We start from the raw sequence: 22,882 nt of genomic DNA, 5'->3' as shown, positions 1-22,882 counted from the left end.
TTTGGGATGGATGCAGTATTTTGATCTGTGATTTGGGAGGGTTGGGGATGGATGCAGTGGTTAGATCTGTGATTTGGGAGGGGTGGGGATGGATTCAGTGGTGAGAGATGTGGATGGATGGGAGTGCAAGGGGGTTAAAGACATGAGAGCTTTGGATGGAGGAGGGGTGAAATGAATGAATAGGGGGTACAGAGGTGAGAGCTGTTGATGGGGGTGAGCCATGGGTGGGATAAAGGGGGATGTAGAGAGCAATAAAAAAAAGGGTCTAACTCTTTCCCAAACAATCCCAATTTTTTTTTACATGCACTTTCATTGGGTCTCATTGAGGGTTGCCATAGCCCCCCAGGCACACCAGCTAGTCTGTCATTTACCAGATATGTAAGATGGACAACCCACTATCTACTATGTTCTTTCTTTCCAGTTCTGACCACTACCATAGCAAGGTGGGAGCTCCTACTCTTTGCACAGGATTCTTCATTTATTTTATAATATAGTGTGTGCAGTGGCACCATTATCTGGTTTCATGGTGGGAGGGTCGGGCAAAGAATTCCAACAGGGAGCTCTTTTGAGTTAGATCCCTGACAGCTGTAAAAAAAACATTGAATAATTTGTTCCACAATATGCACCCAGGGCTAAATTGCTGCTACTTGGATGGTTTACCTTTTTCTCTAGAATGTCAAAATCTCTGTAAGACAGCCAAAGCTTTACAAACTGGTCTTCTGCCTCATGCCTAACCTTTAAATTGAAGGACCCCATTCTACACTAAATATAACATGCTGTTTAATGTGCCTTCTAATAGTACATTCCTGCCATGGCTACTAACAAGCCAGAAAAATAGCCAGTCTCTTCTCTACAAAGCAGCACATTGCAGGTGCCTCTGCCAGGAGCGATGAGCCTCAGGGAAGCCATATTACTGTGATTTACTGTTATCAATTGGTTAACGCATTGCCTTCACTCTCCATGAATATCTGTGATCTCTTAAATGCAGGCAACTGTCCTCCCATTTTATGTTAACATTTAAACTGCCTCCAGTGACAATCTAATGAAACTTTTCCACCTTGGCAGCCGAATGCCACAGTGCAGATGGCATTCATAAACAATTCATCCAAACATCCAAAAGTCCGGTGGGTCAAAACCTTCTGCTAAACGTGTTAAATGTCCATGGATTAATCGAAAACGCTGCTTTTCTTGCCTCAACGGTTTCCATTTTTTTTTAGCCGGCACAATGTACTGATTCACTGAGATCACTCTGCACGGGGAATATTAAATCGCAGCCATTCCTTCAGCTGTCTCCCAAGAACAATTCTCCTTCTGTCTCCTGCTAGTGAGTAAAAATCACTGTATATAAATTGGAGCTTTAATGGTGATATGCGGTTGGTAATAATGTTTTTTAAAGCATTGTCTACTTTGTATGATGTTATTCTAAGGATTCTAAAGCTGTAACAGCCTTCGTAAGAAACAGAGGTTTTTGGACAGCTTGAGTTTCACAGTATTATTCTTAAAGGTGCACTCCAACACACAAAACACATGTATTAAAACAGCCTACCTACCTGTACTAAGGCAATTTACTTCCTGGCAATAATCTTCTTATTTTACATATTTTAGGATGCTACCATTCATATTTTTTACAGTTAATGACTCTAAATTTGAAACTGCAAAAATGCAAACACCGCCCACTGTTCTAAGGCCCCTTTCACATTGAGGAGTTTTTCAGGCGGTAAAGCGCTAAAAATAGCGCTGCTATCCCCCTGAAAAACTCCTGCACTGCAGACTCAATGTGAAAGCCCGAGGGCTTTCACACTGAGGCGATGCGCTGGCGGGAGACAAAAAAATCTCCTGTCAGCAGCATCTTTGGAGCGGTGAGAGGAGCGGCATGTATACCGCTCCTTCACCGCTCCTTCCCATTGAAAACAATGGGAACCGCGGCAATACCGCCCGCAATGCGCCTCTATAGAGGCGCATTGCGGGCGGTATTAACTCTTTATCGGCCGCTAGCGGGGGTTAATACCGCACCGCTAGCGGCTGATACCCGCGGCAATTCCGGCGGTATAGCGCCGCTATTTTTAGCGGCGTTATACCGCCACCGCAGCTCCCGCCCCAGTCTGAAAGGGGCCTTAGGAACGAAGATGGCGCAGCACAGAATTATGAGATGAGAGGCCATTATCCTTTGAGCTAGTGCATTGTTGGTTCACTTACCTTTTCCTTCGATTTCCCTTCTAAATGTTTTTTTTTCTTTGTTTTCTTTGTCTGAATTTCTCACTTCCTGTTCCTCCTCAGTAAGCTGTTCTGGCTAACTACCCCCAGCCAGAATGGCTCGGATGATGGGGGCAAGCTTACTGAGGAGAAACAGGAAGTGAGAAATTCAGACAAAGAAAAAAAACATTTAGAAGGGAAATCGAAGGAAAAGGTAAGTGAACCTACAATGCACTAGCTTAAAGGAACCTATTTAGAAAATAAAAAACAAACCTTTACAACCCCTTTAAAAACACTGCCACAAAAAACGAAGCTGATTTACGTAAGGTCAGATTAACATTAAACTTAGGCACACCCAGAATCTTAACAGCTTCATAGTGATGGACAGTCTTCAGATGGGGCTGTCACTATATGCCCGGTTCAGTGGTCAGCTATTTGTTTGCCTGGGCCATAGCACAACATTGGATAAATGGTAGAATTAGAAATTGTGAATGATTTTGATAACTATATTGTGTTTTATTTGGACAGATTTTATCTCTTGGACCTTCAGATCCATCCTAAGCGCAGGGCAGTACTACAATAGGGGGGCCAGTGACTAGTACTTCTGCAGATTTTGATAACTTACTAGAGTTTACATGTACAAAAGCAAATAAAATAAGTCTTATTTATAGAACCCCTAACCCAGCCATGCGACCTGTTCAGCAGGGACCAACCAAATTTCGATCCATGTATGGGCACCCTATCGATCGACTTGTCTACAACCAGCCTGTCGGGTTTTTCCTGAACGATTAATGCTGCCGGCTGTAGCCAGCAACACTAATCATTGTGTTCTGCCAGCAAGAAAAAGCTTCCTGTACACAATAGCGCTGTGGAAGGTATTCCCTCATCAATACCACCGTGAAAGGAAAGAAAATGGCATAATCTATGGGCTTAGCATTTCACTAACAGACCGTTCACATGAGCCACACAATCCAGAAACCAAAAAATACATTTTTCAGGCATCGTGCTTGTCTAAATATTAATTTTTAGACATATGTGCCTATAAAGTAAATTTTTTCTGATTTATCTATTGTATACATATTAGGACATGGCACAGTGAACTTCTTGGGTGCTCATCAAGCCATCTAATGGACACCTATCTTCTTAGTCTCAACAACTTGTCTATATGCATGTATTTTAACAAAAATTAGAAATTCCAAAAAGAAAACTACAGTGAATTCTAACTCAATTTTCTCAAAGGTATATTAAAGGATACCTCCATTTTGTGGAAAAAATATATAGCAAATACATTTTTTTATCTAGCATATTATTAAAAGTTGTCAAGTTAATTATAAAAAAAACTTTTCATTTCAATCTACAGTGCTTTTTTTTTATAAAATGTAATGCTATATGACAACAAGCAGGCTTTGTACAAAACACCTTAAAAAATTAAATTTTCGCCATGTGTAAAGTAGGGATGAGCTTCGAGTTTGACTCAAACTCATGATCGACTCGAACATTGCCTGTTCGTCCGTTCGCCGTACAGCGAACAATTTGAGGGTGTTCGCGGCAAATTCGAAAAGCGAAATGTTCCTTTAAATTTCGTACCTAGGGGGTGTGTATAGTATGCCTGTAAAGTAGTGCTTGTTTCCCGTGCTTAGAACTGTCCCTGCATTAAGCGTAATTTATGAAGGAAAAAAAGTCATTTAAAAGTACTTGCGGCTATAATGAATTGTCAGAGAAAAGTAATTGAAAACCATTGATAAATAAAAATGCGTAGGGGTCTCCCCCCAAATTCAATTACCAGGCCCTTCAGGTATGGATATTAAGGGGAACCCTGTGTCAAATAAAAAAAAAATGGTGTGGAGCAAAAGGGGGGGTCAGAGAGCGTCCCCCCTCCTAAACCGTACCAGGCCACATGCCCTCAACATGGGGAGGATGCTTTGGGGGTCTGTGACCCCTCAAAGCACCATGTCCCCATGTTGATGGGGACAAGGGCCTCATCCCCACAACCCTTGCCCGGTGGTTGTGGGGGTCTGCGGGTGGGGGGCTTATCGGAATCTGGAAGACCCTTTAACAAAGGGGACCCCCAGATCCTGGCCCCCCATATGTGAATTGGTAAGGGGTACATTATACCCCTACCATTTCACAAAGAAAGTGTAAAAAATTGTAAAAAAAACACACAGACACCGTTGGAATAAGTCCTTTATTTAAAAAAAAAAAAAAAAAGATTCCAGCGGTGGTAATCCACTCTCTGGGCCAGATCCTCAAAAGAGATACGCAGACTTAACTGCTGTTCAGTCTGTGTCTAACTTTGGAAACGATCCTCAAAAGGCTTTTTCCAAAGTTAGGCAGAAGATCAGGCATGTGTAATTGAATTACACTGCCGAATCTTAGGATGCAGTACCGCATCCGCCGCTGGGGGCATTTCGAGTCGAAATGCAATTGCTAGTATGCAAATTAGCACTTAAGGCGATCCACAAAGCTTTCCAGCTTCGTTTTTTCGCCGTAAGTGTTATTTTGCAAGTGTAAAACTAGGGCTGATGTTACAAAGTGTAAACTAGTCACACCATGTAAAAGCCCATTCCAGCGACGGCATTTGGTATGCATTCCCGAGGGAGAACTCCACGGCAATTTGTAAAGACAAAACCGGCATGGGTTCCCCCCCAGGAGCATACCAGGCCCTTAGGTCTGGTATGGGTTGTAAGGGGACCCCCCTACGCCGAAAAATCGACGTAGGGGGTCCCCCTACAATCTATACCAGACCCGTATCCAAAGCACGCTACCCGGCCGGTCAGGAAGGGAGTGGGGACGAGCGAGCGCCCCCCCCCCCCCTCCTGAGCCGTGCCAGGCCGCATGCCCTCAACATGGGGGGGTTGGGTGCTCTGGGGCAGGGGGCGCACTGCGGGCCCCCCCACCTCAGAGCACCCTGTCCCCATGTTGATGAGGACAGGACCTCTTCCCGACAACCCTTGCCATTGGTTGTCGGGGTCTGCGGGCGGGGGCTTATCGGAATCTGGGAGTCCCCTCAAATAAGGGGGCCCCCAGATACCGGCCCCCCACCCTAAGTGAATGGATATGGGGTACATCGTACCCCTATCCATTCACCTGTAGGCAAAAAGTTAAAGTTAGTAAACACACAACACAAGGCTTTTTAAAATAATTTATTATTCTGCTCCGGATGCCCCCCCTGTCTTCGTTATTAGCTCTATTAGCAGGGGGGGCTTCTTCTTCCACTCTCCGGGGGTCTTCTTCCACTCTCCGGGGGTCTTCTTCCACTCTCCGGGGGTCTTCCGCTCTCCGGGGGTCTTCTCCGCTCTCCGGGGGGGGCTTCTCCGGACTCCGGGGGGCTTCTTCCATCTTCTCCCCTCTTCCGCTCTTGACTCGGCGAACCCCGGTTCTTCTGCAGATGTCCGGTGCCTTCTTCTTCAGCGCCGGCTGCCTGCTATGTTTGTGTGTTAGCTCGATTTCAAACAGGCAGCCGGCGCGGTCTTCTGTGACGTCAGGGTCTTCTGTTCTTCTCCCCTCTTCCGATGTTGACTCGTCGCCTGTTGTCGCGGTGGGTGCCTACCCACGTGCACCCACCACGTGGGTACCTGCCGGAGCATGATGGGACGGTGATGCCTATATAAATGTGATGCAAGGCGCGCTTCCATCATTACAGCGACAACAGGCGACGAGTCAACATCGGAAGAGGGGAGAAGAACAGAAGACCCTGACGTCACAGAAGACCGCGCCGGCTGCCTGTTTGAAATCGAGCTAACACACAAACATAGCAGGCAGCCGGCGCTGAAGAAGAAGGCACCGGACATCTGCAGAAGAACCGGGGTTCGCCGAGTCAAGAGCGGAAGAGGGGAGAAGATGGAAGAAGCCCCCCGGAGTCCGGAGAAGCCCCCCCCGGAGAGCGGAGAAGACCCCCGGAGAGCGGAAGACCCCCGGAGAGTGGAAGAAGACCCCCGGAGAGTGAAAGAAGACCCCCGGAGAGTGGAAGAAGAAGCCCCCCCTGCTAATAGAGCTAATAACGAAGACAGGGGGGGCATCCGGAGCAGAATAATAAATTATTTTAAAAAGCCTTGTGTTGTGTGTTTACTAACTTTAACTTTTTGCCTACAGGTGAATGGATAGGGGTACGATGTACCCCATATCCATTCACTTAGGGTGGGGGGCCGGTATCTGGGGGCCCCCTTATTTGAGGGGACTCCCAGATTCCGATAAGCCCCCGCCCGCAGACCCCGACAACCAATGGCAAGGGTTGTCGGGAAGAGGTCCTGTCCTCATCAACATGGGGACAGGGTGCTCTGAGGTGGGGGGGGCCCGCAGTGCGCCCCCCTGCCCCAGAGCACCCAACCCCCCCATGTTGAGGGCATGCGGCCTGGCACGGCTCAGGAGGGGGGGGAACGCTCGCTCGTCCCCACTCCTTTCCTGACCGGCCAGGTAGCGTGCTTTGGATACGGGTCTGGTATGGATTGTAGGGGGACCTCTACGTCGATTTTTTGGCGTAGGGGGGTCCCCTTACAACCCATACCAGACCTAAGGGCCTGGTATGCTCCTGGGGGGGAACCCATGCCGTTTTTTTCTTTGAAAATTGGCATGGAGTTCTCCCTCAGGAATGCATGCCGCTGTCATTTTTTTTTTCCCGACGCAACTTTTTTAAGCCGTCGCGATCCTCAAAACTCGGCGTAACGTAAATTCGCGCATGCGCAGTACGGCCGGCGCGGGAGCGCGCCTCATTTAAATGGGACTCGCCCCATTTGAATAGGAACGCCTTGCGCCGGCGGAATTTTAGTTACACAGCCTGAAATTTCTAGATAAGTGCTTTGTGGATCGGGCACTTAGGTAGAAACTTTAAGGCAGTGTAACTTAAATGGGATTTTTTAAGTTACGCCAGGTTTTTGTGGATCTGGCCCTCTGTCTCCACTCCAGTGCTGTTGGTATCCTGCGATGGATGATTTCCTCTATAGGCTCCAGTGATTATGTCCAGCGCAGCGAGAAACAGCCTCCTGTCTCCACCAGAGACACCCCGGGAATAACGTTGCGGCAGGCTTTCCCAGTGACGTGACGGGTGACCTGCGTTACATCAGAGGGGGCAGGGTCACCCGTCACATCACTGGGTAAGCCCATGTTTCCCCTTGCGTCAGAGGGGGACGGGGTCACCTGACGGGTGGCCCCGTCCTCGGCTACATAAGAGACCTGTCAGGCTGCCGCAACGTTATTTCCGGGGTGTCTCCGCTGAGACTTTTCAGAAAACTGAGAGTACACCAGGTGTTTATAATAAACCAGACCCCCCCCCCCCATTCACAAGCAGTCTGCACAAGATATGGACAAACAGATATTTCTTCAGAGTAAAAACAGGTAGGTACTGTATCTGCAACAATGTTTGGTAAAAATCCTTGCACTTGTACTTTGCATGATTGTTTTTTTTAAACAAAGGTGAAGTTACTCTTCAAAGCCGAAACACCGGAAAGTGATAATAAGAGAGGCCCACCCCAACCCTCTCAAATGTCACTGTTTACTGTTAATAGGGCCAACAGTGGCAGTGGCAGGAAAGTAATGTGTAAGAAGCAGGGAAAGCATCATGTCATCCTATGGAAAATAAGGACTGCTGGCTAGAATGAGCAGCCTAACAAGTGACAGTCCTCTAACCCCTGATGGGAGTTTGTGCTGTATGAATACATTCTGTACAATGTGCTGTACTTGTCCTATTCTGTGCAATAGATTACCGTATTTATCGGGGTATTGCGCGCTCGGGCGTATAGCGTGCACCCCTAAAGTGGACCCGCATTCCTGTAAAAAAAACGTTTTAGTACTTACAGTTTTGGTGTCTTGCGCGGCGTCCATCGGCGGCCTCGTCGGGTCCGGTGTCCGTCTGCGTCTTCGGTGGTGTTCTCCTCGTCGGGTCCGGCGTCTTTCTGCGGTGTCCTCCCCGCTCGATCCCCACATCCCGCGCTGAGTTTGAACCACTGCGCCGGCATATACCGAGCGCAGTACACTCGGTATAGTTGGACAGGCTCGGCTCCTCTTGCGGTCACGTCCTGTGCGTCCTGTACGTCCAGGATGTGACCGCGAGAGGAGCCGAGCCTGCCCGACTATACCCGAGTGTACTGCGCTCGGTATATGCCGGCGCAGTGGTTCAAACCCGCGGGAAGCGGGTATCGGCGTATATCGCGCACCCACGATTTTGCCCTGATTTTCAGGGCAAAAAAGTGTGCGGTATACATACATACTCCATACTGCTCTGTCCTAAAAGTATCTACCCCATGATGCTAACATTTACAGTAGCAATGGCCATATAGTGTTTAATAACAGATTGCATTAATATTATGTACAAATAATGTCTGTTTGATCTCTACAAATATATTTAGATGCTATAAGCGATATGAATGTTCAATACCACGAGCAATTATTGGCAGATTATGTCCAAATCTGACTGGTTACTGGCCTATGCATAGTTTTAATCAGGTACCTATACTAGATTGCTGTAAAGGCAAATCATTTAGGATGTCAAATAAATTAGTTTTGGGATCGCAGTCATGATGCACTTTAAAGGGCCAGAATGAATGATAACTATTTGGCTATGGTCCCCATTTACGTAGTTGTTTGCTTGCTGTGCCCATCTATAAAGGGTCTAGAAGTTAAAGTTTCCTGTCCACAAAACATTCTTTCCCGTGACTAGAATTGTTGTATTCTGAAATTTATTTTCTCTTGAAACTACAGAAATAGATGTATTTTGCTTTCTTCTTCAGGATTACTTAACATCCAATTTTCCATTCTGCCACTGCCTTCACTGGTTCATAGCAAATGGCAGAATTCATCAAGACATTGTACAGCTTGCTAACAAAACTCATTTTTATCATTTATCCCATAGAATGTGCACATTTATTGTCTTTTAGTTTGAAGTTTAAGACAGGGTAATCTTTTTGTACAAGACAGATGGTTCACCGCAGACATATATAAAAAGGGATCTTATAGCACAAAAATCCCACAAAACAAAAGCAAAAAAAGAAGCCTTGTTGGAGGTGGGAGAGGTTGGGCCCATAGCCCATGGCCAATGAAACATGCTATGGAGATGGAAGGGGAAGCAAGCTTTAGAACACATGTATGATGCAGGTTATGGTGCCTACTGTACAACTGTATCCTTCGTTTTAGAGTACCTGAGGTAGATTTCTTTAAACAAAACCTATGCTGAGAGGGGACATGCCATTTCTAACCACCTTGGAAAATCCCGGTGGCTGGCGGTCTGTGATTTAAAAATGTTCCCTGACCTGGAACAAATAGGCATGTAACAGGTGAAGTCTTATGACTTTTCAGCGTTTGCTGGGGTGAGACAGTTCCCTCCTAGTGCTCAGACTTCCGGACACAAGTGTGTCTAAGACCCAGAGGCAGCTGGTACGCACATATTTTTTTTGGGGGGGGGGGAGGGGGAACAAACTAACTGGAAAATTAAGAAAAATACTGAAACAAAAACATTTAATGTAGCCACTGTACCCATCAATTGCAGCCAAATGTGCCCAGCAAATGCAGACAACTGTGCCCATCATACAGTATGCAGCCATCTGTGCCCATCATATGGAGCCATTTGTGACCATCATATGCAGCCAACTGTGCCCATACTGTGCCCAGCAAATGCAGCCAACTGTGTCCATCTCATGCAGCCAACTGTGCCCATCATATGCAGCCATCTGTGCCCATCATATGCAGCCACTGTGCCCATCATATGCAGCCAACTGTGCCCAGCAAATGCAGCCAACTGTGTCCATCTCATGTAGCCAACTGTGCCCATCATATGCAGCCAACTGTGCTTATCATATACAGCCAACTGTGCCCAGAAAATGCAGCCAACTGTGCCCAGCAAATGCAGCCAATTGTGCCCAGCAAATGCAGCCACTGGGACACCCCCCGCTCGCCCACCCACTATCTGAGCAGCACTTACCCTATCATGGTGGCGGGTCAGGCAGCAGGTGACAGCGGCGAGCTGCTGTAGGATGGATAGTGCAGGTCAGGCAATGGCTAACTCCTCCATGTGTCCCTTCTGCTAGGCGGCCAATAGGATCGCCTGTGCCTTCAGCCAATCAGGTGACGGGTATTAGACCCGCGCCTCCTGATTGGCGGAGAGGTGGTTCAGTGTTAAAAAAGCAAATATTAATGTGCTTTTCTAACACACCTGGGTGGACTGCGAGCACAATGCTCTGCGCTCCAAGTCCACCTTTTTTGAAGCCTATTAGAGCCTAGGGCTCCAATCAGGTGCTTCAGAAAAACACCCCCGCCGCTGTAATTTAGGTGCCCGGTGTCCGAAAAGGGGCCGGGCGCCTGAATAGGGGGTGGCTACAGCAGCCATGGATAGATTCATGCTATGCATTAATCTATCCATTCTACATAGAGGGGGTGGTGTGACAGAGGGAGTGGCGCCTGTGCGTCCTTAATGGAAGGGCCATCCCTGGTAAGACCCAAGAGTAAAGCAAAGCATCTTGGGACATGTAATCCAAAGAACCAGGGTTTGCATTGAAGTCTGATTGTTTTGGGCCAGCTGTGAGGGGGAGAGCAGAATGCTGGGAGAGGTGATAAAAAACCTGTTTGGGGGTGGAATCGCTCTCTCAGGACCACAGCCTGGATCTGCAAGCAGTGACTCGGGTGGTAGTGTGCTGTGACAGTGCTGGCCTGTGCGTCAGAGACGGATAGAGTCATCGCAAGTGGGTGTGGGTGCATCTGCAGCCAGCCACATATGATTGTTCGGCGGCAGCCTGGAGGCCTCCATCTTATCCACTTCAGACCCAGCTGGACTGCAGCATGGAGTGGCATGGTGTCGAGTGCTGTCCCTTGAGCCTGACTCTGTGGAGGCCTGCTGAGGAGCCTTCACGCCACTCCTAAACACAGAAGGTCACTGGGAATTGTGAGCAGGCACTTGCCCATCCAAGGACACTGCATGCAAACACCATTGCATTAACCACTATACCAAGCTTGCAAGGGGACCCTTGCTACACCCTAATCCATCCTGAAAGAATCGAGTGTACATCTTGTGGCCAGGACATATTGTGCACATTCTTAAAGAGCTAGCTGAAGACCTAAGCCTTCCTCCAAGCCTTTCTCTTTAAAGGACTACAGAATATCTTCCCCCTACAAGAGATAAGAACATTTGGTGCCTACCCAGGCCAATTTAGTAACCAAGGATTCTAACTGCTAGAAACTTGGTATTAGAAATTTAAAGTATCTGCTTAGTGTGAATTTAGAGTTACCACATTTCTGGAATTGTGGTGTAAGGAATAATGGGAGATGTTTGACGGAAGTCAAGGCACTCCTCTACCTTTTTTGGCTTGTATCCTTAGACCCTATACACAGGGCCTTAATGAACAGGCACGACTGGGCACAGACCTGGGGCCCCATCAGAGCCGGACAAATTGCCCCCTCAAGAATGCGGGTGAGAGAGTGGATGGCTCCGTGGATGAGAGAGCGGGCGGCTGGGCGGCCCGTGGGTGAGCAGACAGCTGGCCAATGAGGGACTCAGCAGGCAGGGGAGCCAAGAGGTGACATCATCTCTCACCGCCCCGCGCCCACCCTGTATCCCTGCAGAGCAGTTCTGCCCTCACTGTGCAGGCAGCCGTGGGAAGCAAAGAGATGACATCATCTCTCTGCTGCTTGGCTAGTTATCTACTGCCTGACTTGCAAGAGACCACCTTAGCAGGAAAGTGGGTGTGTAATTTAGGGCAAGCTTGTAGGAGCCCCATAGCATTACTTTGCCCAGGGGCCCATGATGCTATTAAGATGGCCCTGCCTATACAGGGTTAATTCCTGCTGTTTATATGTTCTTTGGGGTGTTCTATTTGCTCATTTCTTAACTGGTTATGCCACCATCTCATTGACTGTGTTTTACTCATTGTATGTTCCTCACACTTGGTTGTTAAAGTGATTTAGACATGTGCGGTTCTTGTGACTAATTAACATTTTTCAGGAAAAACTGATGTATCTGAATTTCCAAATTACAATAGTACCAATTTTAAACAAATCCAAAATATTGGGAATTTTTTTTGGACGAAATTCGAATGCGAATCGTTTTTTAATCATTTTCGAATACTTTTATAATTCCAATTTTAAAAGTTTTCGAATTGTAATAGTTTTCACATTTCCAAAGAGAATAAAACAGAATTGACAATAAAGTAATAGAATAGAAAATAAAAGAATATAATAGAAAAAAATATAACAGAAAATAAAAGAATAGAAATTAATAGAGCAAAACAGAACAAAATAGAATAGAAAATAAAAGAACAGAATAAACTATAATATAATGGAAACAAATACAATAGAATAACACAGAAAGAATATAACCATCTTCTGAAATTCGAATTTCAAATAGAATAAATTTGAATACATAAGAAAATATTATAATAGAAAATAATAGAATATAAAAAAATAGAATATAATAGACTAAAAAAGAATAGAATGGAAAACAATAAAAAAAACAATAGAATAGAAAGAATATAAAAATTTTTCCCCAAATTCAAATTTAATCAATTTGATTTTGAATAGAATAAAACAAATAGATTTGACTAGAATAGAAAAGAACAGAAATAGTATGAAAAAAATAAATAGAATAGAATAGAAATAATATAACCATCTTTCGAAATTCTAATTTTGAATAGAATACATTTTAATAGAATATAATAGAAAATGTAATAATAGAATATAAAATAATAAAATAGAATAAACAAATAGAAAAATAATACAATTAAAAAAAACAACGGAATAGAAGGAATATAACCATTTCCCAAAATTTAAATAGAATCAATTTGATTTTGAAAAGAATAAAAAAGAATAGATTATAATAGTAAGATGGTTATATTCTTTCTATTCTATTCTATTCTATTCTATTGTGTTTTTCTATACTATTGTGCTATTTTCTATTCTATTATACTCTATTATTTTCTATTCGATTCAAATTTGAATTGATTGTATTTGTATTTTGAAAAATGGTTATATTATTTCTATTTTATTTTATTCTATTTTTTTTTAATTCTATTATTTTCTATTTGAATTTCAGAAGATGGTTATAATCTTTCTATTTAATTATATTCTTTTTGTATTCTATTATATTCCTTTATATTCTATTATATTCTATTTGATTCTGTTTTTTATATTCTATACAATTTTTTTCTGTTTTACTCTATTTTTTTTTTATATTCTATTCTTTAATTTAATTGAATTTTCTATTCTAGTTTTTTTTTGTTATCCTATTCCTTTAGTTTATATTGTATTCCTTTATTCTCTATTTTATTTTATTCCCTTTGGAAATGTAAAAAATTATATTCAAATCCGAAAATCATTTGAATTCGAAAACTTTTCGAAATCGAACACAGTTCGTATTTAAAAACGTATCAAATTAAAAAACTTTTTGAATTCAAAAACTGTTCCAAACTCGAATTTGAAATCGATTTGAACATGGATTAAACAAATGTAACTAAACAATTTATGTAAGTAACAGATCAAAACTATTTATTTATTTTTTCATTATGTCTAAACTCATTACAAGTAAGCTGCCAGTAATTAAATCTGAATGGTCTACTTTACATGTGTGTGTTTTTAAGTTATTTTCCTGAAATGTCAGAACCCAGAGTGTCAGAGGTGTTGGAGGACTTGCACGATCAAGACAACCAGTGGGGTACAGAATCTTTCATGGGGTAGTGCTACATATTATGATGTAATGGTAACCCGGGCAAGGGAATTATTGACAGTTTAAGAGGGTGAGCTACAAAACATTTTAATGAAAATGTGCCATATACAGTATGTGTTGAATGAATGGAGAAGCAGCCATATGTTTTGTACACGGAGTGATCTCCCTCCAGTCAGTGGGATCTTGTCAGTAGATGATCTCATGAGGGGTCCCTCAATATTATCAAGTTGTAGGGTCCCCACAACTTATGCTCCAACATTGGGATGGGCTGATCTCTTGAATATAATAAAGGTACACCATTCAACTTAGCATTGATTTAGAAAGATTTCAGGGGGTGTACAAGGATTGCTGTACTTCGGTAATTCCAAAGACCTGAAATAATGGGCCAGATTCACGTAGAATCGCGGCGGCGTAACGTATCGTAGATACGTTACACCGCCGCAAGTTTTCATCGCAAGTGCCTGATTCACAAAGCACTTGCGAGAAAACTTCCGCCGGCGGCCTCCGGCGTAAGCCCGCGTAATTCAAAGGGGCATGTGCCATTTAAATTAGGCGCGCTCCCGCGCCGGACCTACTGCGCATGCTCCCTTTTGAATTTCCCGCCGTGCTTTGCGCGAAGTGACTTAATTTTTTCGAACGGCGACGTGCGTAGCGTACTTCCGTATTCCCGGACGTCTTATGCAAGAAGGAAAAATGTTTACATTTCAACGCGGGAACGACGGCCATACTTTATACAGCACATACGTGTGCTGTGTAAAGTTAGGGCACCTAAAACGACGACTAACTTTGCGACGGGAAACTAGACTAGCAGCGACGTAGCGAACGCGAAAAACCGTCGTGGATCGCCGTAACTACTAATTTGCATACCCGACGCTGGTTTACGACGCGAACTCCCCCCAGCGGCGGCCGCGGTATTGCATCCTAAGATCCGAGAGTGTAAAACAATTACACCTGTCGGATCTAAGGGATATCTATGCGTAACTGATTCTATGAATCAGCCGCATAGATACTCTGAGAGATACGACGGAGTATCTGAGATACTCCGTCGTATCTCCACTGTGAATCTGGCCCTATGTTCCTAAATCTTGTGTATGTAAATGACCTAGAGTCTCATTTTACCATACTGTAGCAATATCTAGAGTTTTTTATTTAATGGTATTGATATGTGTAAGAGAAAATCGTGTTGGTCTACTTCAAGTAGGCAGAGTTGGCAGGTGCTGTTGGGTTGCATAGTTGAGAATCCAGTGGTTGGAGTGCAGGCTGGGAGTGAGGTAGAGCAGTACTATGTGTGATAACGGTCGGAAGACCATAAGTGCAATATGTTAGATATGCAATGCCAATAATAGCTTATAATGAAGACAGATCATCTAACCTGTCTAGGGGCAATCTGTGTGGCCTTCAACAGTGTTGTGCACATGTACAGTATGTCTGGAGCATTAGCTTTCTTGCCATGTCAGTGACAAGTACTAGTGAGTAGTGACTATTCTTTTTGCCTTTTTTCCTGTATATGTTTTACTTATAGGTGGAGCCTAGTGAAGTCCATCAATTCTTTTATGTCCTAGATCAGGGGTGTCAAACTCAATTTCATTGTGGGCCTCAAAAGAGCTGGTTGTATCTGTAAGATTAGATGTCCAGAGCATCCCCTTCCCCTTACATTAGATGTCAAGAGCCACCCCACCATCAGAAGTTGAGTCCCCCCACTCTCCCTTACATCACAGTGCACCCCCCTTTCCTTATGCTGCTGCTTGGAAGAAGCTGGATGCATTGCTTGAAAGCAGAAAGTAAGGGTCTGAAGGAGGACCAGAGGAGGACTGGAGATCTCCTACAGCTGCAGGAGAGGTGCAAGGGCCACATGAAATAGCCTGGAGGACCATATTCAGCCCGCGGGCCTTGTGTTTGACACCTGTGTCCTAGATAGTTCAACATTTTAGATCTTCTTTCCGTAGAGTAGTTCTCAGCTATTTTTCTATTCACATGGGAGTTTTAGGTGTTCTCACTCATCTTTCCATGATCCAGAACAGTCTGCTGCATTCTCCTTAGTACAGTACGAATTACATTTTTTTTTACAAGAAATGAGATCTGAAACCCCCAGTAATGGCCACAGTAGGTATGCAGACCTAGGACCAACTCAAGCACAGAGTAATGTAAACAGAGCTTTTTTTTCGCAGAGAATGGGTGCAGGTTTTCCTCCCTTGCAAGTCAAAAGACCCCTTTACAACAAAACACCCCCACTAGCAACACTAGATCTCCCAGATGCCAGCAATAATAGACCCTCAAATAGCCAGCAACAATTGACCCCTCCATCAACAAAAGATCCAACCAGCGACAATAGATCCCCCAGCAGCCAGAATCAATGGAGCCTCCAGCACACCCCATCACCCCTTGCCATTTTATGTATTCAGTGCTAAAGGTGGCAGAACTGCATTTCCCTGTGTTCCTACTGAAGAAAAGCTGCGGTTTGCATTTCCGTCGGACAGTGGTCAAAACGTTCCTATCCTGAACGCGATTCTTCCGCGTTCAGGAAAGAGAGGTTAGAGAAGGTTGAACCTCCTCTAACCACAGCAGCTCCTAAACTATTCTAAAAGCCTATGTGTACATGGACACATAGGGCCAGATTCAGGAATAATTACGGCGGCGTAACGTATCCCCTTTACCTTACGCCGCCGCAAGTTTTCGGTGTAAGTGCTTGATTCACAAAGCACTTGCCTGTAGCGTAGCGTAAAGCCGTCCGGGGAAAGCCCGCCTAATTCAAATGGGGCGTGTACCATTTAAATTAGGCGCGTTACCGCGCCGAACGTTCTGCGCATGCTCCGTTAGGAAATTTCCCGCCGTGCTTTGCGCGAAATTACGGCGCCCCGACGTGTTTTTTGAACGGCGACATGCGTAACGTACTTTCGTATTCCCGGACGTCTTACGAAAAAAAAAAAAAAATTGAAATTCGACGCGGGAACGACGGCCATACTTTAACATGGCTGGTCTAAATCTAAGCCATGAAATAGCAGGCTTAAGATTGCGACGGGAAAAACCGACTAGCGACGACGTAAGAGAATGCGACAAACGCGCGTACCTTTGTGGATCGCCGTAAACAGCTAATTTGTATACCCGACGCTGGAAAACGATGCAAACTCCACCCAGCGGCCGCCGGAAAATTACACCTACGATCCGAAGGCGTACGAAGCCGTACGCCTGTCGGATCTATGCCAAAAGCCGTCGTATCTTGGTTTGAGGATTCCAAATCAAGATACGACGCGGCAAATTTGAAAATACGCCGGCATATCAGTAGATACGCCGGCGTATTACTGCTGTGAATCTGGCCCATAGGCTTTTATGGAGTTGAGTTTAGGAGTTTTGGCAAAAAATGGAAGCTGATTGGTTTATATTCAGAGCTGCACCAGATTTTGCACTCTCCGTTTTTAGTAAATCATTCCCTTTAAGTCTAGAACTAAGTTTCATTCACCTTTGGTCATGTTCTTTCTTTGTAAGTATAAATTACTGTTTGCCTTAAGGCTTCATGATAGAATATGTTCTTTTGTTCAGGTTAGGTTTCCTAGCATATGAACTTCTTTTTTTTTTTTTTGTCCAAAAAGCAAGTTTATTAACCACTTCCTTACTGGGCACTTAAACCCCCTTCCTGCCCAGAGGACTTTTTGTGATTCAGCACTGCGTCGCTTTAACTGACAATTGTGCGGTCGTGCGACGTGGCTCCCAAACAAAATTGACGTCCTTTTTTTCCCACAAATAGAGCTTTCTTTTGGTGGTATTTGATCACCTCTGCGGTTTTTATTTTTTGCGCTATAAACAAAAATAGAGCGACAATTTTGAAAAAAAAAAAAATGTTTTACTTGTTGCTTTAATAAATAGCTCAATTTTTTTAAAAAATATATTTTTTATCCTCAGTCTAGGCCGATGCGTATTCTACATATTTTTAATTTAAAAAAAAACGCAATAAGCGACTGGTTTGCGCAAAAGTTATAGCCCCTACAAAATAAGGGACACAATTATTATTTTTTATTATTTTTTTTTTACTAGTAATGGCGGCGATCTGCAATTTTTATTGCGACTGTGACATTATGGCGGACACATTGGACACTTTTGACACATTTTTGGCACCATTCACATTTATACTGCGATCAGTGCTATAAATATGCACTAATTACTGTATAAATGTGACTGGCAGGGAAGGGGTTAACATTAGGGGGTGAGGAAGGGGTTAAATGTATTCCCTATATAGTGTTCTAACTGTGGGGGAAGGGGGGTGACTGGGGGAGGTGACCGATCTGTGTCTCTATGTACAAGAGACACAGATCGGTCTCCTCTCTCCCTGACAGCACCGCTGTCTGTGAGAGCCGGCAATGAGAAATGATCTCATATGTAAACATCTCTCATTGGCTGCACAGATCGCCTAGCAAACGGCCACTCCGATTGGCCGTTCACGGCGATCTGTGATTGGCTGTGTCCAAGGGACACGGCCAGCACAGAAGTTCCCCGCTGCGCGCTCGGGAGCGTGCGCGGGGAACGCGGAAAGGGGCGGACGTGATAACACGGCACCCCAGAGAAGTAGAACCACCCTGCAGCCGTATATAGTCGTACGGCCGTCGGGAAGTGGTTAATCAAAATTTAACACATACAGTCCAAAGTACCACAATCTTATCAAATATAGCAAATACATACAAGGCCATAAACAATACAAGCACTGTAATTAAACAGGGAACTTCATTCTGAGGGGTCATACACACCACCACACTACCCCCTGGCCCCTATCTGTGCCAGGTCAACCCGCCCCCCATACACTAGTGCCGGCCCCTCTTAAGCAGCGTATTTGACCCACATTTAGCTCAAAAGTCTGTCCATGATTAGGTCGTCCGGGGCTAGCCCCGCTGTTCCCAACCACAGGTCCCATCGTTTTTCAAATTTTCCAGAGCATCCCCTATGTTGGTATATAACCTTCTCCATTCTCAATGCATTACCAAGTGGCATATGAACGTTTTTAAGCAACAGGTAATATGCTGTCAGCCTATGATCTTGCCTGTGTGCTTTTTTTTTTTACCAATGACTATTTACACATTTGTGTAATGGACAGTTAACTGTGCTGTACTCACTGCTCATTACAAAACCACAAGCACCTGTAGCTGTATTTTACAGGTGATAGGAAAGCAAATGTAATACGTTTATTCTCATTTTATCAATACTTCACAATTTACTTCTTTATCTTCCTTATCAGATGTGATTTTATGGTCTACCTAACACAAAAAGTGATTTGAAAACATCCCCTTTAATACGGCATTTGCTTTTTCCATCACACCAAGACGGCTGAAAAGACATAATAAAAAAGCAGCTCTACAACATGTGATGAGCGCAAATGGAAAACTCCTCTGATCAGGAAATTAAAGCAATTTGAGCAAAACCACCCAGCTGTTGCAAATATATAGGCAAAATCTAATTAAAGGGTTGGTGAGAATTAATGGCATTTATGATTGAAAGAATCCAAAAGTTAACGTGCATTTGCTAGTCTGCAGTGTGAACGCACATAAATCTAACATAGTCTTTAAACAGTAATATTTGCTCAGCAGGGATCTAGAAGAAAAATAAAATAATAAAATGTGAAAAATTACTCACGACAGTATAGCAAATGTGACCAGTGTAATTGCCAGGCAGAAAATGGACAGGGAGCAGCCAATGTAACTGATGGAGGACAACGCCACCTTGTGGGAGCTGGAGAGCTGTGCGTGCGAAACAACACGAGAGAAAAAACACTTATTAACATCATTAATTCCAGTTTATGCTTTTTGGCATTCTGACAAGTTTATCAATTTAACCTTAGCACTCAACTAGCACTAATTGTGTTTCCATGCATGCATTGTTATAGATATGCCATCACATCACGTCTTGCACTGCATCTCTGGGTAATTCATGTATGCAAAGAGACAGAAATCATAAAGATGAACAAAACAGCCCCAAGTCATGCAGTATTTTCTTTTTAACGACAAACATTGTTCCATGTGCCCGCAGCAAAAAAATGCCTTGCACTAGGCTTCCGGTTGCTGCCTTTAAATGTCATAAACTGAAAGCTGTGTGCCTTCGGAGCTTTTTCTATCAAGTGACAAAATGAAGACATACGTATATTCTCTATATTTTAGTATCATTTTCCTCAACCCTAAATATTTAAAGAACGCCAGTTTAATGGAAACATATTTCTATTTCCTTTTTACCTATTCCTATTGAGGAGCAGTGATGAGTTTGGGAATGTTCAGACTAGGATCCAAACCCTACTAGGAAGTCATCACCTGTACAGATCAATCATCTGCCACAGAGGCATTCCCTGCCCTCTAGTTACAAGTATGCTTGCCCCTTAGATACAAGCTGCTGCAGAGCGAGTAACAGCCCAATTGTACGATCGGCCCATATACTGTAGGTGCCGACTTCCTGGCAGACTCCCACACGTGAGTTTAGATTCTAGTCTGAATTTACCTCATCTCTATTTGGGAGATAATATGAGTTCCAGTGCAATGCACCTTGACTTTTTTTTTAGTGTCCAACATCTCCCATCTCACAACATCATGCTGAGTGACTGCACAGAGACATCAGATGCAAAAAAAAATCAAAAGAATTGTTTTTCAAAGGAGTTTAAACTCCTTTTTTCTTTGGGGTGTATACGGATTAGAACCTCTGTCAGGTTTATATTGCTGTCTAAGGTCTTGTTAAGGAGATTTCCCCTGACTTCCTGTTTTGGTAACATTACTCACCAATACTTGGTATGGAAGTCAACAAGTGCGCTGCCTGATTATTGACAAGCTATGCTCCATTACTTGAGCAATCAGTTCTTGGCTTTAGACATGAAAGACCTTAGCAGAACAGTTTTTAGTAATCACACAGTCCTAGGTACTCATCAGTGATGATGCCCTCTTGTATAAGTACCACCCTGTTAGGCTCCATGTACACTAGCAGCTCCTAAACTTGAGTTTAGGGTTTTGGATTTTTTTTTATTTTATAAAGCTTCTAAACTCTACTCCATAAAAGCCTTTGGCCCAGATTCAAAAAGCACTTGCGCCATCTCGAGATACGCCGCGTAAGTGCAAATATGCGCCGTCGTATCTGTGCGCCGGGCCCACAAAACTAAGATGCGCCTAAAAACAGGCTTCATTCCACCAACGTAACTTGCCTACGCCAGCGTAGAGTGGGCGCATATTTACGCTGGACGCATGTGGCGCTCCCATTGATTTTCTATTCAAATATGTAAATGAGGGAGATACGCTGATTCACGATCGTACTTGCACCCGACACAGGCTACCACTGGTGCGCGTAAGTTGTACGTACGGCGTAAAGTTATGCCCCATAAAGGAGGTGTAACTCAGCAGCATCCATGCAAAGGGCTGCACCAGGGAACCCAAGCCGGCCTATTTTACGTAGTTTACGTTGGACGTGAATATGGCTGGGCGTAGGTTACGTTCACGCCGTAGGCAGTGATCTGGCGTATCTTAGGCAGTTGTTCCGACGTGATTCTGAGCATGCGCAGAACGATGCGCCCACGTCCCGGCGCATGCGCAGTTGGTGCTACGTATCTGTCTGGTGCTCGGCCCATCATTTGCATGGGGTCATGCCTCATTAGCATGGCTCATGCCTACTTCCACTTACGCCTAGGAAACCCAGCGCAGTTTTGGGAGGAAGTGCTTTGTGAATTCCATGCTTGCCTCTCTGCGCTGCGTCGGCGTAGCGTAAAGGAGATACGCAACGGCGGCATAAATGTGCGCCGCAGTCTGTAAATCCGGGCCTATGTGTCCATGTACACATAGGCTTCCAGGATTGTTTAGGAGCTGCTGCAGTTAAGAGAGGTTCAACCTCTCTCTCCTGAACGTGAAAGAATAATTTTCCTGCAGCCGGCGGTCAAAGTAGTTCAAGTGTACATGAAGCCTTATGGTTCTTACTTATCAAGGTCATGGTATAGTTAGTAGTATTAAGCCACATTCAACTGTATTGCTGTGTTAATTTCTCTCTCTAGCTTTCTGCCACTGCCTGCTTGAAAATGGACACTCTCTAGTGTTTTCCTAGAAGTGGAGTCTCTTCAGGAAAATAGTGGCTGATGCGGATTACCAGTTCTCTGCAACTGAAACTGGTAGACTTGGGTAACTAAAACTTTGCTTCAATGGATATTAAAAAAAAGTACCGTATTTATCGGCGTATAACACGCACAGGCGTATAAAACGCACCCTAAATTTAAGAGGGAAGTTTCAGGAAAAAAACTTTCCACAGCCCCCTGCGTATAACACGCAGGCACAGTTTACCCTCTATTTTCAGAGTAAAAAAGTGAGTGTTATACGCCAATAAATACAGTATCCACAAGAGGGGTGGGGGGAAGCTAGGGTTGTGAGGCGCATTAGGTTTAGCCCCAAGATGGACTTTAAAGATGTTTTACTACTTGTCTATGGGTAAACTCACACTGGCAGTTTTAACCATACCTGGGTACAATTCACACCCTTGGTCCGGTTTGCTTGTGTAGTATGTGTGCTCTGAAGCATGCCCGGGAGCGGTCAAGCATACCTTCCCCAGGACCGTGTGCAAAAGGTGGTCCCAGGCACAGGTCACTTGTGAACCAGTACAGTTTGCTTCAGTGTGAACACAAACCATGACTGAGAAGTGAGCACATAACTCTTTCCATAGATCATAGAGCATGGAAGCAGGGATCAATGTGGTCTGGCTGGCAAATGGGATGATGATGTAAGCATGCCTAGGAATGCTTCTTCATAGCACAGGGTAAATGCAGACCACTGGCAACACAAACAGTTTGGATCAACTTTGCCCAATGTACGTACATCATAAGTAGCTTCGTTTTAAGTGATTACGTATAACCAACCAAGGACAAAACCTGTGTTATTCACAGGATCATCAGGAAAAAACAATGAGAAAAAAAGGATGAAAAAAACTAAAGCAGCCAACACATAGGACTAGTAAGTTGCAATATACTACATTTTTTATTTTGGGTTTAGATATGCTTTAACCTCCCAACCTCCCTTGTGGTATGATTATGTCAGGTTTTTGAATCTCAAAGCAGTACAA

The 22,882-nt window shown here is 44.2% G+C and overlaps 1 protein-coding gene across 2 annotated transcripts in view; it reads right to left on the bottom strand.

Annotated features, from left to right (window-relative positions):
- ADGRD1 (adhesion G protein-coupled receptor D1) overlaps positions 1-22,882 on the bottom strand; it is an 802,257-nt gene that overhangs the window by 241,506 nt on the left and 537,869 nt on the right. For both annotated transcript variants that reach the window (XM_040347511.1, XM_040347515.1), the window contains one exon: positions 19,448-19,551. In XM_040347511.1, the coding sequence (XP_040203445.1) occupies positions 19,448-19,551 (104 nt within the window). The remainder of the gene's footprint in view (positions 1-19,447; positions 19,552-22,882) is intronic.

This window comes from Rana temporaria, chromosome 1, assembly GCF_905171775.1.
Source record: "Rana temporaria chromosome 1, aRanTem1.1, whole genome shotgun sequence".
NCBI classification, from domain to species: Eukaryota; Metazoa; Chordata; class Amphibia; order Anura; family Ranidae; genus Rana; species Rana temporaria.
This window is presented reverse-complemented; position numbering and strand designations above follow the sequence as displayed.